Below are 17,412 nucleotides of genomic sequence, written 5' to 3' on the forward strand. Positions count from 1 at the left end.
GGGCTCGGTGAGCAGCCGCAAAGGCCGGGCGCTGCCGAAGGGCGGCGCCGGGGGCTCCGCGCACCCGCTCCCGGTCCCGGTCCCGGTCCGGGTCCCGCCCGGCTCCGCGCTTGGCGCCCGCAGGACCCGGCCCTGCAGTGCCACCGCCCACCGCCAGAGGGCGGCGCGCAGGCGGCGGCGCGCGGCCGCTCCGGGACTGGCGCCTCGCTGGTGCTGACGACGCGGCCCGTGCAGGAGCGGCGGCTGGAGCGGCGGCGGCGGCGGCGTTAGTGGCGGCGTTCGGTGTTTCGGCGGCTCTGCCCCTTCCCCGCCGCGCCATGCCCACCGTGGAGGAGCTCTACCGCAACTACGGCATCCTGGCGGACGCCACGGAGACGGCGGGCCAGGTGCGGTGTGGCTGCGGCCTGCAAGGCCTCGCTAGGCCTCGGGCTTGCGTAGCGCCACGGCGAGGAGTTCCGGGCCGAGGGGGTGCGGGCGGGCGGGCCAAGGTGCTGTCAGAGGGGCTCCTCGCCTCGCCGCACAACCGGCGAGCCCCCGGGGCTGTGCTCGGGATGGGTTTCCTCAGGCCGGCGGCGGCGCAGAGCGGGTAGAAACGAGCAGCGTGCCCGCGGATCTGCAAGGAGCGCAGTAGCTCCCGTCGCTTTTGCAGCATCGGCGTCGTGTCTGCGGCTCTCTTTTAATGCAGCGTCTCGGATATTAATCGGTTCTTAGCTAGAGTCAGGCTGTTTTTTCCAAGGGGGCGGGGAGTTTCGCCTGGCGAATTCGGGCCTTGAAGTCTTTGACGCCGTATTTGCAGATCCAGGGCACTTTGCAGGTCTGGAGGGCGTCTGGTAGGCTGTCTTGCTACAAGGCTTGCTGAGGGAAGGTGAAGTCTGTTATGGTTTGAAAGTTGCCCGTAGCCGTTTGTTTTATTCTTCCTTGAGGCAATAACGTAAGGTTGATCGTAAAGACGGAAAAATATTTTTTTCTGTAAAATTTTGGCAAGATCTGCCATTTGTTTACACCATTTTTGAATTATTCAAGGTAACAGGATTACTTAGAATATTACCAATAGAAAATATTATGGTTAGTTACAACTAGTTTTGGAATTGCATTAGTTCCTCATTTTCCCGAATGGCCCCCTGAAAAAGCAGAAGATACTTTTTTTTTTTCCTTTTGGTCATAAAGTCAGTAAGTAGGAAATTAGTTTTGCCATATCTGTATCTAACAGTGGATTTTAAACTAAACGAGAACACTGCTATACAATGTCAGTTTAAAAGTTCTTTAAGAGAACAAATATTTTGGTGGTTGGTTGGGGGCCAGGGGATGTTGAAGGGTTTTTTTTTGTTTTAATTCAGGTCCGTTCACTTTGCTTGAGTGGTTATGCCATAGTGAAACAAAGCATCCTTGCACACAGTCCAACCAAAACATCACCTCAGAGCCAAAATCAAAGTGTAGATAAAATGTAGGCAACTGCGGTGAGAGGTGCAGAGTAAAATAGGCTGTTACCTTGCCACTTCAGAAATGCACAGTTCATCTCACTTTGATTCTTGTGACTAGATTTTGTGAGGAAGTCTTAGGTAGAGCAAACTCCAGCGTGGTTAAGAAATGCAGCCTGTGACAGGGTGGGTGTGTAAGAGCGTCTGAGGGTAAGTATAGAATGGGGATTCCTAAAACACTCCCCCAGCTTTGCCCCTCTCTAGCTCTTGGGTTCCCAGAGCCAGAGGAAGTGTCTCTCTAACAAGCATAGCTTGTGAGGTTATTCTTCAGTCAACTTTTCTGATGCTCTGTTGAACTGAGTGTGTTTCTGGCATATAAAGGTTCTCTGCTAAAACATTTCATTGTTTTGTTAACCTTTGTGGTGGAGTTACCTCTTTGAATTTGTCATTTCATAATCTTACCTGGTGGCTCCAGTTTCTGCATTCTGAGAAGCCTTGAGTAATTGTTCCTTGTTCATTAGTTTTATCCCACTTAGTGCTTTATTATCTCTTAACATCATGAATGTGATCTGCAAAACGTCCTAGTCACCCTGTTTCAAGCAAAGAACCATTGAGCATGGGCATGGGGACTACCAGAAGTTATGGCATCAAGAGAAATACTGAGCTTGTAAAAGAGTGTCTCACTTGAGAAAGGTGCTCAGATATGAGGTGTCCACAAGAAGGTGAGAAGTTGAAAAAAACTATTAGGAAGCTGGCTGAAAATAAAGAGGAAGACAAACATTTCTTCCTAACATATTGTGAAACTTGGCACAGAGCACTGCAGGGCAGGAATTAACTCAAGAACTAACCTAGAGAAGTTAATGGATGATTGGTCAATTAACAGTAATTGAAAACAAAGGTCTGGACACTATCTCCAGCTTAAGGGAATGCACAAAACAGAAGGATCACACTGCTTCTGTAGTTGACTGTGGTTTTTCTAGATCATTCCATGCTGCTAGGTACAGATAAAACAAACTCCTGCCTGAACTGTATTTTGCCTACATGGGAGGACTAATTAGCATACAGGAACACAAATGCAGGGAATACAGGCACTCTGCTCCAGTGCTGCATGAATGCTTTTTCATATGTATTAAGTTTTATGTTACGTGTTCTACAACAGACCTTGTTCTTAACATGCAGCCTGAGAGCCCACGTTGGTAACGATGTGTGTTTTCATTGCTAGTTTGTGCTGGCTAATTCTTGCCTTTGCTGCTGAGTGCGCTGCATTGGCCCAGCTACAGAGGGAACTGGGTGGTGATGTGGTTCAGCTGAAAGGCAACTGATTCTTTCACTGCTGTTTTTCATTCAGATGTGTATCCCACTCCAGATTCTGGCAACACAGCTATCAACAAGCTGTAGGGAGTGCTTCAGGAGCATGGGCACTAAGTTTTAAAATGCAGCTTGCTTTAGTGGGCATTAAGGCAGTGTAGTGCTTTGTAAATTAGTATCTGTAGTTGCTAGGGAACAACTTCCATATGGAGTAGTGGTGATGACATATATGGCTCTGGGAAATTTAATGTAAATTAAGCAAAGAAAGTGTCCTATGCTGTCAGGGTTGCTGTTCAAAGTAGAATAAGCTGTTTTAAGCATTCTTTTTCACAACCATGAGGAAAATTAATCTTAGAAGGTCCTGATTTTCAGCTGCTATCCTAATAATGCTGTCTTCTATTTCACCAAAACACAGCTAACCACAAAAACTTCAATTAATTTAAAGTTTCGGTCCTGCAGGCAGAGAATCAGAAGCACCTGTGTGATTCTAGTTGGAGCAGCTAGAGAAAATTTTACTGTTGTTGAAGTGCTTGTTGCTATATTTGGAATATATATTTCTGTATTTAAAATTGGAGGTTTCTGGGTTTTTTTTAAAAACTACTTTCCCTTAACAGTTCTTCCAAGCACTGTATTTCATCCCAGATTAGCTACCTGAATACATACCAGAGATTCCAGGTGTAGTTAATTACCTGAATAGATGCTGAAGATACTTTAGCACCATATATGTTAATAAGAATTTATGATCCACTGCAATGGCGCAGTTACTGGGAAAGGTAATCTCTGCTTCAAAGACATGAAGAGAATCCATGAGCATACAAAAGGCAGAAACTCCTTGAAAAACTGGCCAAGTTCAGTGGCAGGGATCATAGAATTTCTTGCACTAATCTAATCACAGTGTGCAAGAGGGGTTACCCTTAGGGCTGGCAGCTGGAGCAGTACACGCTTCAACAGGTAGGAGCCAGAATAACAGTAAAAGCCAGGCAGCAGAGGCAAATATTACCAAATTGGCATGGTTCTGTCAGTCTAAGAGAAAAATATATTCCTCCGTAAGAAGCTTGTATAATATGGTTCACTTTAATAGTTTCAGCGAATGGGAGAAAAAAGTCCTTCCTTGTCTTGAGAATAAGCCAGGATTTTTCCATTTATATGTTCTGGTTTTGTTTTTTAGCATAAGGATGCCTACCAGGTGATCTTGGACGGTGTGAAAGGAGGTGCCAAGGAGAAGAGACTTGCAGCCCAGTTTATTCCTAAGTTCTTCAAGCATTTTCCTGAGCTAGCTGACTCAGCTATCAATGCCCAGTTGGACCTCTGCGAGGATGAAGATGTTTCTGTAAGAATAAGAACCTTGTAGCAAGTTGATACTTTGAATTTATATTTTGCTATTGTTTTCTCTTTTTGTTTAATGAGCTGTGTCTTTTGGGAGGGCAGGGTTGGTCTTTGGAAAACATAAATTTAATTGTATTCTTGCATTTAATTCATTGTGTGATGGTTTGGGAAGTTGCATCAGTTTTCATTTATCTATTTTAGCTCTCACCACTGATCAAAGGAATAGCTCTATAAAAAGAAACTTACAGTTTATTTGAGCAGCATTTGTATGGCTTCCTAACAAAAGGCACTTTGTAATTGATTCTGATAAATACTGCTGGGAGACAGAATCTTGTTTGCACCTGAGAACCACGGGGATGTGATTCTGACTGTTGTGCTCCTTGAGATACTTCATGCTGCCTCTGTACTGCTGGTAGAAGCTGTACCTTTGGAACATCTCTGTTTATCAGGTCTTAAGGGATTTGGACCATTCAAGGATTTTTTCAGTGCTGGAAACAAATCCTAGAGTTTATCCCTACCCTGTGCTCAACTGCAGAACTGTCCTCCCTGTCAGCAAATAAAACTCCTTAATAACACACATTCTAGCCTCTATTTTGTTGATCATATGAATGATTTTGTTAACAGAAGTGCTGTTTGAATTTGATTTTTCTCCAGTGCTCCCAGCTCTAAGAAAAATATATTATTTTCTTCATAAATATGTCAAAATAGGGGGATCTGGGGTGTTATGTAATTCCTGAAATTTTTAAAATTTTTTAATTCCTACGTTACTGACAATTTCAACAGATCCGGCGACAAGCAATCAAGGAATTGCCTCAGTTTGCCACTGGAGATAATCTTCCTCGGGTAGCCGACATACTGACCCAGCTTCTGCAGTCAGGTAGGAGACACATCCTGACTGATCTCATGGCACACCTAATTATGTATACAATTTTGCTTCTGTAGAACATTTTTCATTGATTCATAATTTATCCCAGTGCTGTTCATGTCCTTTTTGTGTTTTCTCCTGTTTTATATTTGCTGTACAGTTAGGCTGAAAGGGCACTAATTATTCTCATCAAAACCAAAAGTCTTTCTTTTAAATGAAACAGTTTTTTTTCATTTAAGTTCTCTGAAAGCATCTGTAGAAAAAGGCATGGGGGTGGAAACCTTCCAGTTATGGACTGCAGCAAATTGCTTTCTGAAAAAGAGTTACTGAATTTCTGATCCAGTTTCTAGAACCTGAAAAGGCCTGAGGGCATTTTGTTCCATACAAAGTTGCATTTCTGGTGCAAAATAAGTATTTTGGGGGTAAATTCGGAATTTAATATATGTTTAATCTCAGTAAGTTATAAAGTAGTAAATATTAGGTGTTCAAACTTCTGTTAAAACTGCATGGTTAAGACTCTGGGCTTCTCAAGAATACAGGTTTTGGTTTGGGTTTTTTGAGATTTATGCATTTCTTCATTTACTTTAGAGCGAAATAGTTCCTGCCACATAGAAATACTGTAGGTTAATTAAGAGTTTAAAAATAAATAACTATGTATTTTACATCATTAATTAAGTGAAAGTTAGCTTGTTTATTAAAATGGCTAAATATATAGATTAATAACTTCCCTTTAAGTTTTCAGTCCTATCATGTTTTAAGGTTTAGTTTTGGCAGGGAGACTAAAGTGACAAATAGCTTTTTTTTTTTTTTTTTGCTTCCAACTTCCATAATCATGGCTTTGAACTTCCTCAGTCTGATAGTTTTTAAAAATACAGGTTATGTTGTTTATAGGTAAATGCTGAGGACAGAATACTTCTTGTGCAGTATTAGCCATTTTGGTTTTATGCCTTTACTTTTCCATTTCAAGTGTATGTATATGATTTTTTTTTTCTCTCTCCAGATGATTCTGCAGAATTCAATTTGGTCAACAATGCCTTGCTCAGTATATTTAAGATGGATGCTAAAGGTAAAGGACAGGTTTTTCTATACATGGCTTTTATTAATACTTTCCAGTCTGTAGTAGGATGAGAACAGGACTCAATTTTGTATCTTCTTAACACAGTGCGAAAGTGAGACTCACGCTAATTGTTTGGTTTTGCAAACAGTACTGAACTTTATAACTGTGGATCTGAATTATGCAGACTAATAAAAGAGTGTGAATTTTTATGTCAAGATACATGAAAATTGTATTTTTTTTTTAAAGTTGGTATAGCAGTTATTTTAAAATGTGTAATGGAATATTAAAAGAAGGAACTTCTTCCTTCTGTGTAAATGGTCCAAGTCATAACTTCAAAAATAATTTGTGTTACCCAATTTATTCTCCATTCAGGAACTTTGGGAGGTTTATTCAGTCAGATTCTTCAGGGAGAGGATATTGTGAGAGAGAGAGCCATTAAGTTCCTTTCTACAAAACTGAAAACATTACCAGAGGAAGTGATGACAAAGGAGGTGGAGGAGTTCATATTGACTGAATCAAAGAAGGTGAGCATCTGATGTCAGTTCAAATTCAAGTATTGTTCAACCATCCTTTGTCATTGGTGTTGCTTTGGAGGTCTGTTTGAGCATTGTACGGATGTGATCTTGTACTTACCTATTCTGGTACACTCCAAAGTTGGCAGTGTTTTATGTGGTAGTGTTAAAATCATGGCTTTTCTAATTTTGTAAGAGTGACTTGGATTAGAATTGGACCAAATCATTCACATTGGAAAGGGTCTTTGAGAGATTGTTCAGCTCAGTGAATCATGCTCAGCTGAATTCTGATCAGACTTCCTGGTTTTTTTTCCAGTTGGGTTTTGAAAACCTCCTACGAAGGAGAGTTCCTATACTCTCTGGGCAACCAGCTTCAATGTTCAGTTGTCCTCAAGAGATCTTTTTTTTCTCTCTATGCAGTTGAAACCTCCTGTTTTAGTTTTGTGTCATTGTTTCATTCTGACCTTGTCCACCTCATCAAAGAACCTGGCTGCTATGGGCAGTGTCCTGCTCTAAAGTGTTGGAAGATTAGTTAGTTTGCTCCACCCACATACAGCTCTCTTCCTTTAGGCTGGAAAAGCCTCATTGCTTTAGGTTCTCCTCATAGCTCATGTGCTCTAGACACAGATCACCTTGTTGATTTATCTTCCTAAAGCTTATCAAGCACTTCCTCATACAGGAGAGCCCAACACTAGGTGCAGTATTGGTCAGATGAAGGCCCAGCCAAGGGCCTGTCAGTCGTCTGTCTCTTTGTTTCCCTTAGTCTGTGCTCTTGTCCTTAGCCCAGAACACTGTTTTGTCAGCCAGGGTGTGGTGCTGTCGCCTGTGTTTAGCCTGCTGTCCCCCAGAACCCTCACTCTTCTCAGCAGAGCAGTTGCCCAGACAGTCAGTCCCCTGCATGTCAGGGAAGTTGCTTCATCCCAGGTGAAGGACTTGGCATTTGTCTTTGTAGAATCTTAAGAGATTTCTGTGCATTCCCTAAGCTGAGAAAGTTGCAAGAAGCTTTAAAGCAACTAGTAATGAGTAAATACTTGTTTAACATTTATTCTGCCTGAAGCATTCAATTTTTGTTAGATAGGAGTTTGTTCTCAACAAATACTTGTTTTAGAGTTAAAAAAACTGTTTCCTATGCACAACTTGTTGACAATTGCTTTGATTTATAGGTGCATTCAATTATACTCAGTGTTTTTATGTGTTCCTTCAAACTTGTGTTTTTAAATTACTAAATATTAAATTTAAATGCTAAATATTTGCATACCTTACCTTTTCAAATCCAGTAGGTTTGACTTGGAGGCTTGCAAATTGCCACTACAAAAATATGTTTTCTGTTTTTCTCTTAAGGTTCTGGAAGATGTGACAGGCGAGGAATTTGTTCTGTTCATGAAAATATTGTCTGGATTAAAAAGCTTACAGACAGTCAGTGGGAGGCAGCAACTGGTGGAGCTGGTAGCTGAACAGGCTGACCTGGAACAAACATTCAATCCATCGGATACAGACTGCGTGGACAGACTTCTGCAGTGCACTCGGCAGGCAGTGCCATTGTTCTCAGTATGTATTTGTTTGCTTTGCATGAGGACTATTGAGGAAGTTAATGACTGGAGCTTGGCTTTAGTGTTCCCAAGGATTATGTTTGAAAGACCACAAATCAGTACTTCTCCACCTTTAACCTCTAATGTATCCAAATGTTGGAAAACATCCTTAAAGCCTCCAAGCACAAAGATGCCTTGTGTTTTTCTCTTGTCTTTTCAAATTTAACTTACAGTGAATTATGACAAGATTCTCACATTGTTTTGTAATAATTTGATTATTTCAAGTCTAGTGCCAGGCAATTGCAGAGCTTAAGGGCCTATTCTTGGGTTGCAAGCAATCTTTTCAGCTGCTGTTGTGGTCATCCTCTGAATTTAGGCTACCTGCAAGGAGGTCTGTGTCTTAGGAATAAGGGGGAAGTTTCATAAAGCTTTAAGGTACAGCTGTGAGGCAGGCATTTATAAGAGTGGAGGGTGATAGCCCCTTCAGACTCAAGACTAACATGAATTAACTGTGATGATTTATTTGTGGGTTTGTTGTTTTTTGTTTTTTTTCCAGAAAAATGTTCATTCCACAAAATTTGTTACTTATTTCTGTGAGCATGTTCTGCCAAACCTCAGCTCTTTGACTACTCTAGTGGAGGGTCTTGATATCCAGTTAGAGGTAAGCCAAAGCTAAAAGGTCTTTCAAATAGTGAAAAATAACCATCCTAGATAAAGACAGCTATTTGAAAAATCACAAGCTCTTTCCTCAAGTAGTTTTCATTTCTTGGCTTGTAGGAAAAGTAGCTGCACTAGAAAAAACATTTGCTCTTTTGAGGCATGACTGAGCATTGCCTTTTAAAGCGTGTGTCATCTGTCCCAAGCTTTTGAAGCAAGGTAGAATAGAATAAGTAGATCAGTGTAATCATTTTTATATTACTCTCAATTTTTTTTAAGCACATAGCATTTACTGAAATGATGGTTGCATAGTTTGTGCTAATTTAGCCTCCTACAGGAGTGGCTTAATGTCTGTAATTTTGTTTACATTAATCAGTGCTACAGCTTCAGTTAGATCTCTGTGGCTCTCACTTGAGCGTGAGCTATGCTGCAGATGTGGGAGATTAAGTTTTGTTTACTTGTTGACTAATGCTTGTTGGGATTAGACACACAAACCTGTGTTTCTCTTTACAGTCAGGAAAAACAAATTAGGCATGTTCTTCCTTGAATTGCTTCCTGCTGTTTTGGGAGGGGTTTAGTTATAATAGCTGGCCTCTACTTGACAGCCATTACTGTGATGTGATAATTGATTTTAGGTTGAATGTTAAGCTTGTGTACTTTCAGTTAACACACAGAAACCTGGCTATCCTTCTGTGTAGGTTTTGAAGCTTCTTGCTGAAATGAGTTCATTTTGTGGTGATATGGAAAAGCTTGAATCAAATTTGAAGAAGCTGTTTGATAAATTGCTGGTAAGACTAATTCAGTTTTTATTCATGTAAAGCACTAAGAAATTAAGTTTTCATCAAAACAAGTTATTTTTATGTATTCATCTCTTTATCCTTTTTCTGAAGTGGCTATTTCAGAGATAGTCCTGTCCACTGATAGAAGGTTGAACATAATTTTGCCATTTAAAGCCTTTGTAGATAGAGAGCTGTTACCTGAGTAATGTTTTTAATCCAGTAAACTCGTGTGTTTCTTCTTTTTAAATTTCATAGTCACGAGAGACTCGTGTTGATGTCATTAAACAATTCTAAGCAAATTCAGCACTATTTCAGAAGCATTGGTGTAGTACATTATTGCTTCCTGTGGTAGTTGTGCCACCATAGCATTTCCTCTGACTCGAGTTACAGAAGTGTAGGTAAACCACCTGCACCAGGACTTTATTCAGTACTTCATCCATTAGTATGGAGATGGTGGATACTTCTTAAATTGTCAGCACAGATAAACCATCCAATTCAAACACTTTGAAAGAGCAGTCATTCAGCATAAATGTGTCTCATGCATTTGTTTTCCTTTGTGTTCTTCAGGAGTATATGCCCCTTCCACCAGAGGAAGCAGAAAATGGGGAGAATGCTGGCAATGAAGAACCCAAGTTGCAATTCAGTTATGTGGAGTGTTTATTGTATAGCTTCCATCAGCTAGGTCGCAAACTTCCAGACTTCCTGACAGCCAAGCTGAATGCAGAGAAATTGAAAGACTTCAAAATTAGGTAATGATTTAGGGGCAAGTGTTCATGCATGTTCTGTTACAAGGTGTTTGTTGAAAAATGTTAATGGAGTTCCCTGGGGCTCAGTACTGGGGCCCACCCTATTCAACATCTTTATCAATTACTTGAGTGAGGCTGCATCCTCAGTAAGTTTGTGGGCAACACCAAGTTGAGTGGGAGTGTTGATCAGCTGAAAGGTAGGAAGGCTCTGCAGAGGGTTTTGGACAGACTGAGTTGATGGGCTGAGGACAACTGCATGTGATTTAGCAAGGTGGCGTGCTGGGCCCTGCAGCTGGGTCACAACAACCCCATGTAGCATTGCAGCCTTGGGCCAGAGTGGCTTGAGAGCTGATTAGCAGAAAGGGGCTTGGACGTGCTGGTTGACAGCTAGCTGGGTAGGAGCCAGCAGCTTGCCCAGGTGGCTAAGAAGGCCAGTGACATCCAGTGCTGTATCAAGAATAACATGGCCAGCAGGACCAGGACAGTGATTATCCCCCTGTACTCGACACTGGTGACGCCTCACCTTGAATGCAATATCCAATTTCAGGACCATCGCTTCAAAAAGGACATAGAGGTGCTGGAGTGTGTCCAGAGAAGGGCAGTGGAGCTGGGGAAGGGTCTGGAGCACAAGTCTCATGAGGAGTGGATGAGGGAGTAGGTGTTGTTTAGTCTGAAGAAAAGGAGGCTCAGAGGGAACCTCATTGCCTTCTACAGCTGCCTGATTGGAGGTTGTAGTGAGGCAGGAGTTGGTCTCTTCTGCCATGTCTCAAGTGAAAGGACGAGGAAATGGCCTTATGTTGCACCAGGAAAGGGTCATATTAGATACTAGAGAAAAAAATTTTACTGGAAGAATGGTTGGGCACTGGAATAAGTTGCCCTGGGAGGTAGTGGAATCACTGTCTCAGGAAGTGTTCAAGAGGCATCTGGATGTGGCACTTGGGGGTATGGTTTAGGTGTTACAGTTGGATTAGCTGATCCTGTAGGTCTCATCTAACCTTTATAATTCTCTGACTCTACAAAAGTGTGAATCATTGTCTGGATGCTAAAGTAGCACAAATCAGATTGATCGAAAACTTACTTTGAGCATTTTTCCTAAAGGGGAAGAAACAAGATTACAGCTTCCCTTTGCTTATGCTTTTGTTCCTACAGGACTATGTAAATTTTACTAAGGGATTGCTTTTAAATGTTTTAGGCTACAGTATTTTGCTCGAGGGTTGCAGGTGTATATTCGACAGCTTCGTCTGGCACTTCAAGGAAAAACAGGAGAAGCTTTGAAAACAGAGGAGGTAAGAATTGTTCAGGAATTCAGATTTTTCTAATTGAGCTTACTGAAAGAACCATTGGCACATATTAATAGGCTGCAGTCAGTTTTAAGTATGCAAATAGATTAAGGAAATAATAGTGCTAACATTATTGCAAGTGCATGTTACCTTATGCTACATTTTGCAAATGAAGATGATCTAGTTTCGATTTTTAGCTGTTTGCTGCAGCCACATGTGTTTGGTTTAATTGTGCTTCGTGCTTTGTTTTGAAGGGGAGATTTTCATATGTTGAGAAAAAAAAACACAGTGGGAACTACACTGGAACATTAAATGCAACTAGTTAGTGTGAAACTGCAAGAATCTTGAAAGCACCTGTGATAAAAACTTGGAAGTGTACACACCTTTCACTATCACTGTTACTATAGCAATTCACTAGGAAGAGCAGTGAGTTTAATGTTATGGCTTCATGTAATGAGGTTGGCATAAAGCTACTAGAGGCTCACTGGTGTCTGGTTTTTTTTTTCAGAACAAGATTAAAGTGGTTGCCTTGAAAATAACCAATAACATTAATGTTTTAATCAAGGTAAGTCTTCACATTATGAAGGACTAAATTCCCACTGCAGATTAACCTATGCAGAAGAAAGGAATAGATTTGAACCAAGTTGTTTTGTGTTATTGTGTATTGTGTTAGTTGGTGGCAGCCAGCTCAGAGTTGGTGCTGCTTTACTTTTTCTGAAGAGAAGTGGATCAGTCTTGCTGATCGTGCGAGCAGCTTAGCTTTTGCTACTAATTTTCTTGTGATAGGATGTGGACACACTTTCTTACATCACTAGTTGTCCCCAGGAAAAGACCATCTTGCTTCTTTAGGGGGTCTCTGGATTTTCTTGTTATTTCCCCTTCCTGCAGTGTCAGTGAGAAGTACAGAATAGTTCAAAAAGGTGCAAGGAGATCTAAAGGAGGGAGGGAGCAAAGCTCCAAAACGCCTAGAAGAGATGAGCTGCAAGAAAGAGATTTTCATCTGGAGCCCATGAAACCATTTTGATTTCTTCTAACCCCCTTTTCCTTTCTTTCTTCACTCTCACTTCCCACAATAAACCAAAAACATGGCCCACGATATTGAGAAGCCTATCTTGTACCATCACAGGATATCAGATGTCTTCCAGCAGGAGCCACTGTAGTTCATTGTAAGAGGGTTGATGTGCACAGGGAAGGAGGGAAAGCCTGGGCTTTCTCTGTAGATGCCCCATTCCTTGGAATGTTCAAGGCTGGATTAGATGGCGGTCTGAGCAACCTGATCTAGTGGAAGATGTCCCAACTCATTGCAGGGTCATTGAAGTAGATGGTATTTAAACATCCCTTCCAACCCAAACTAGTCTATGATTCTGTATTTGGTCAGTGTAAGACACTATTCTGCTAAGATAAATCTTACTTGAATTTCCTAGTAAAGGCAGCCAGATAAGGCAGTGTTCTGCTGCCTTCTCTCTCTGCCATGGGACTAAAGGTTTTAAAATTATTTGAAAGTCCTGGTTATTTTGGAGTCTAGTAAGTAGCTAAAATTTTGAAGAGCAGTCAACATAAATTTAACTGTAAAATAAACTGTCCAATTCTGCATCCATAGGATCTCTTCCACATTCCTCCTTCTTACAAAAGTACGGTTACATTGTCCTGGAAACCAGTACAGAAGGCAGATACAAGGTAAGAGTTCTTTATACAATAAAAGAAAACAGCAGGGTTTATTTTGTAAACAGTAAGGATTAACCTTCCAAGCTCTGTCTGTACAATACAGACAGCATGTGAGCTAAAAGTTTTGCATCAAAAATAACACCCATCCTGTGGCTGTGGAGAGATGCTGTTAGTCTTGCTTTAGGGATACTGAAGACAATCAACTGGAGGCTCTTCTGAGATACTATTATTCAGGGCATTGTCATTGGCTGCTGCTGGCTTCCAGTGGTTAATCTTTGTGGCTGAGCTGCTATTACTGTACTTGTCACCATAGGGGTGTAATGATAGGGGTGTAATGATATGTTTTTGTTTTCTTCTGTCAGTCAAAAAAGAGCAAGTGAAGATACAACCTCAAGTTCACCCCCAAAGAAAGCTTCCGCAGGACCAAAAAGGGATGCCAGGCAAATATATAATCCTCCCAGTGGAAAATACAGCAGTAACCTGGGTAGTTTTTCTTACGGTAAGTTAGGCAGCTTGGAAAAACTTTGTCCAGTGACAGTTGTGTCTTAGGGTGGAGCAAACAAATATCATTTCATGGAAGATCAAATTGTACTATCGTGAATTTTTGTTTGTGCTGGTCTCTTCCTAGCTGTTGATGTATTGCAGTGTTTGAATGTTACCAGCCTATGACTTAGGTCATTTGCAAGTTAGCTTTAGTTGTGTTTTAATACCTAGAGTTAGTAATTGAACTGTTGTGTTCTCTGTTACGACACACAGTGCACCAGTTTCCCATTGAACAGGCCAATTGCAGCAAATGGCAGAGCTGGGTCACCTCCTGTCATATGACGACCTGTGCTGCATTCCTGTTACAGCCACTGCTGATGTTGCAGACCTGATCCAGAAGTTCTGAGAATTGCCAGGTCTACTGTGCATGCACACAGTTATATCCTCATGCTTCCAGTCACACTGAATCTGCCTTTCTGCGAGTCATATTTTTGGGCGAAGCGCAAGAGCAGTTGCAGACTGAATGAGTAGGACCAGCAATGGCAGCAGCCCATTCCTGTCTTTCCTGTAGGCCCATTTGTCCTACCTCTGGAAAGTAAAGAGTCTGCTGTGACAAATTGTCACCCACACCCACGTGTTGAAAAACTACTATAAAGTTTTGGCAGATACATAAAGCAAAGAGAAGAGATAACACCATCTGAAAATTTCTTATTCTAGACTTCAGGTGACACACCTGTGTCTTTCAAGATAAACTTGTAATCCTGCAGGTCTAAAGATTGAGAAGCTTTCAACCAGAAAAGTTTTATTGCTTGCTACTGTTTCTTGTTAGTGAGATGATTCAGCCTCATCAGTCAGCTTCTGATTTCTATACCCTTTAAAACCAGCATGCAGTTCTCTCTGTAGATGAATATAAACTGTATTTTAAGACTGTACATGAAGAAAAATCATGAAAGGGGAATGAGGGTTTGGTACATCTTCAAACAACTCCAAAGAAACTATAAACTTACTAGAGTTTGTGTTATTGGGGATTTTTTTGCTGTGATCAGGTATGTTCTTGACAAAGAGAAAGGAAAAACTTTCCTACAGTATGCAAATAGTTTGTGTCGTATCCATCTCTAGCTAGGATTTGTAACTGAATGACGATATCAGCCCCAGAAAAAAGAACAATATGCTTGTGATATTGTTAAGGATAGGAAAGGACAGATAGAAAGACCAAGTTCTGGTTTTCCATGGTTTTAAAAAATCATTAGTAGCAAGTCAGACTGACAACTCAAGGTTAATATTGTGTTATTGAATAGCCAGTTTTCAATTCTGTGGTGATGGATTGCCCCAAATATAGTCCTAAATTACAGGGACAGTTATGTATCACAGTATTAGTATGCAGAAAGGCTGCACTTAATTTGGATGGGCTCATTCTCCTGACCTCCTTTTAAAATTAGTGGGGTCCATTTTCCATCAGAAAATAACTCAGCAATCTCATGGTCCATAAGGAAGCATAGCCTCAGAAACTGAAGTTATCCTTCAGTACCTCCAGACCCTACTATTCAGTTTGGGTCTCTATACAGCATAAAACCTTCCTGAAAAGTTTTGACTCTTTATTTCAGAGCAAAGAGGTGGTTTCCGAGGTGGACGAGGAAGAGGCTGGGGAGGACGTGGCAATCGCAGCCGAGGAAGAATCTACTGAGAAGACTGCTAAATCTTCCATGCCCCTCTAGGGCTAAAGTGAAAGTGCTACTCAGCAAGTTTGCTTGGAGCATTGTTTTCTTCAAGGACTGCCTTCCATTGAGACTGACTTAAATGTTCTTTATACCTTTGTATGTATGATCTACTTTTCTAACGGACTACAACTTGTCCATAGTGAAACTACAACTGTATTTTTGGATGCTTACAGTCAGCAGTTTTGGGTTCTTACTTTTGAAGTGTCTTCAAGATTCAAAATTGGAAAAGAGCATAGATGTTTCATCAAAAGCTGCATCTTGACAGTTTGTATATTAACCTAAAAGTCAGCTACTGCATAACTGAAATGTATAATTGAGTTTATGTATTAAGCAATGGACAGGAAAGGCATGACAACAGAGATATGTGTTAGATAAGCTTAGCAGCTGAAGTAATCCTTTCCTCATCTGTAACCATATTTTGCAATATGTGGAGAAGAGTACCATTGTTAAATTTGCTTTGATTTACTTTCTTTAATTGAATTGAATTAAACACATGCTGTTTTTTTAAAGTTTGCAACGTGGCTGGAAATCTGTCCTGCTTGTAGCATGAAGCAGTCTTCTTACTTAGAGATGTGGAGAATGTGGCGTTTTTTGGTTTGCACATCTTACTCTTCTCCGTGCATTGTAATACAAAAGTGATGTTCTGAAAATTAATTTTTAATGTTTAATATGAATATGTGCATATAGTTATGCCGTGAAATCTCAGTAAATGAATAGCATAAAAAACCAAAACAATAAATGACGAATTATTTCAGGAATGGGTAAAGACTGATGCAGTGATTAAGCTTCATAGACTGGAGCTGGACCATAGGTGTTTCTGGCTCTTTTCTGTTTTATGCAGATTTCTGGATTAGTTGGCACTTGAGGGTGGGCTGCTTGGTTGGTTTTATTGTTTTGTGATTTTTGTGTGTGTGTGTTTTGGTTCTTTTTTTAACCAATAGTTGCATTTAAATATATATAAATAAAATTGTATTTTGGGTAACATTGAAAAATTCCAGCTACATAGTTCAATTCAGATGGAAAAGTTAACAATTCCATTTTTTTTTTTCCATAGCAATTTGAGATTTTTATTTACTGATATGCACTCAGAAAATGCAATGTAAGAGCACAATGGTTTTTTTTTTTTTTATTCTCACCACTCAAATTTTTAACTTCTCAGGTCATTCAACATTGTAAAGGAATTAGTATATAGTAAAAAGAAGTCAAAGCAGGAAAAGAGTTACGTTTCCAGAGCATGTTGATGTAAAATACCTTAGGCCTTTAGAAGAGTGAATAATACTTCTTATCCTTTTTTTTGCCCAGTGCTATCCACAGAAGGTGATGTCTCCCCACCCTAGTTCCATTTGTATTTGCTTGTGAATCTCATTCAGGTGTTTTCATTAACACTCTTTGATATTTATCACTACAATCAGAAGGCCAGAATACCAAAATTATGTCAAAGTTAGAAACATTGTTGAGGATGCTAAATTCAAAGTCTGTTTTTGCTTAACTCTGGAACAGTAGGTAGGAAACTTTGGATATTCCAGGACATGTGAGCTGACTTTGTATTTCTCATTACATGCCAGCTGCTAAACTCTGGTTTGGCATTAAAACCATGAAACTTGGCTAAAAGCTTTGGAGAAATTTGTGAGGTCAAAATGTCACTCTGAAAATAGGCACTAGATATGTAATAAGCTTCTACTGGGAGGAAAAGAAAGGAAAAAGAAAAGACATTTTGCACTTGTGGGTATAATTGGTATTTTGAGGGGATTTTATAATGTAATCCCAAAGCCTAAACATAGCTTGTATTTAGACTAGGAACTAGATACTAGCAGCTTCTTTTCTCACTGAATTTTGGATGAGTTTTCTTTGTGTGACTCCTGTATTTCAGAGGTGATGTGCAAAGCTCTCGTGGCCTCAGAAGTAGATTCTTTTCCCCCAGTTTCCTATCTAATTTTAACATAGTGAGTTCTTGTGGAAACACCTGTTTGCCATCTTGTTGAATTGTAAATGCTCCCTTACAGCTTTGGAATAAATTCATTTTGTAATTTTGTTTGGCTCATTGTTTCACAGTTATTCTGTCACCTTAG

At 40.4% G+C, this 17,412-nt stretch overlaps 1 protein-coding gene across 1 annotated transcript; it reads left to right on the top strand.

Moving 5' to 3' along the window:
• Nucleotides 1-196: 196 nt before the first annotated feature.
• On the top strand, nt 197-17,374 carry API5 (apoptosis inhibitor 5). Its single transcript, XM_059849267.1, has 14 exons — nt 197-386; nt 3,895-4,056; nt 4,836-4,929; nt 5,918-5,983; nt 6,347-6,498; nt 7,828-8,034; nt 8,572-8,676; nt 9,371-9,460; nt 10,019-10,200; nt 11,390-11,483; nt 11,986-12,042; nt 13,078-13,154; nt 13,505-13,641; nt 15,230-17,374. The coding sequence occupies exons 1-14, from the start codon at nt 318-320 to the stop codon at nt 15,307-15,309; spliced, it is 1,572 nt and encodes a 523-aa protein (XP_059705250.1). The 5' UTR covers nt 197-317; the 3' UTR covers nt 15,310-17,374.
• The last annotated feature ends 38 nt before the right edge of the window (nt 17,375-17,412 follow it).

Source organism: Haemorhous mexicanus, chromosome 6 (genome assembly GCF_027477595.1).
Source record: "Haemorhous mexicanus isolate bHaeMex1 chromosome 6, bHaeMex1.pri, whole genome shotgun sequence".
Classification (NCBI taxonomy): Eukaryota; Metazoa; Chordata; class Aves; order Passeriformes; family Fringillidae; genus Haemorhous; species Haemorhous mexicanus.

What these genes read in the sequence shown, in the direction of transcription:
- API5 (XM_059849267.1), top strand. Translation starts at nt 318, where the DNA reads ATGCCCACCGTGGAGGAGCTCTACCGCAACTACGGCATCCTGGCGGAC. An exon ending in AGCTGTTTGATAAATTGCTG is followed by an intron (nt 9,461 to 10,018) that starts GTAAGACTAATT and finishes TGTGTTCTTCAG; the next exon opens with GAGTATATGCCCCTTCCACC. An exon ending in TTGAAAGACTTCAAAATTAG is followed by an intron (nt 10,201 to 11,389) that starts GTAATGATTTAG and finishes TAAATGTTTTAG; the next exon opens with GCTACAGTATTTTGCTCGAG.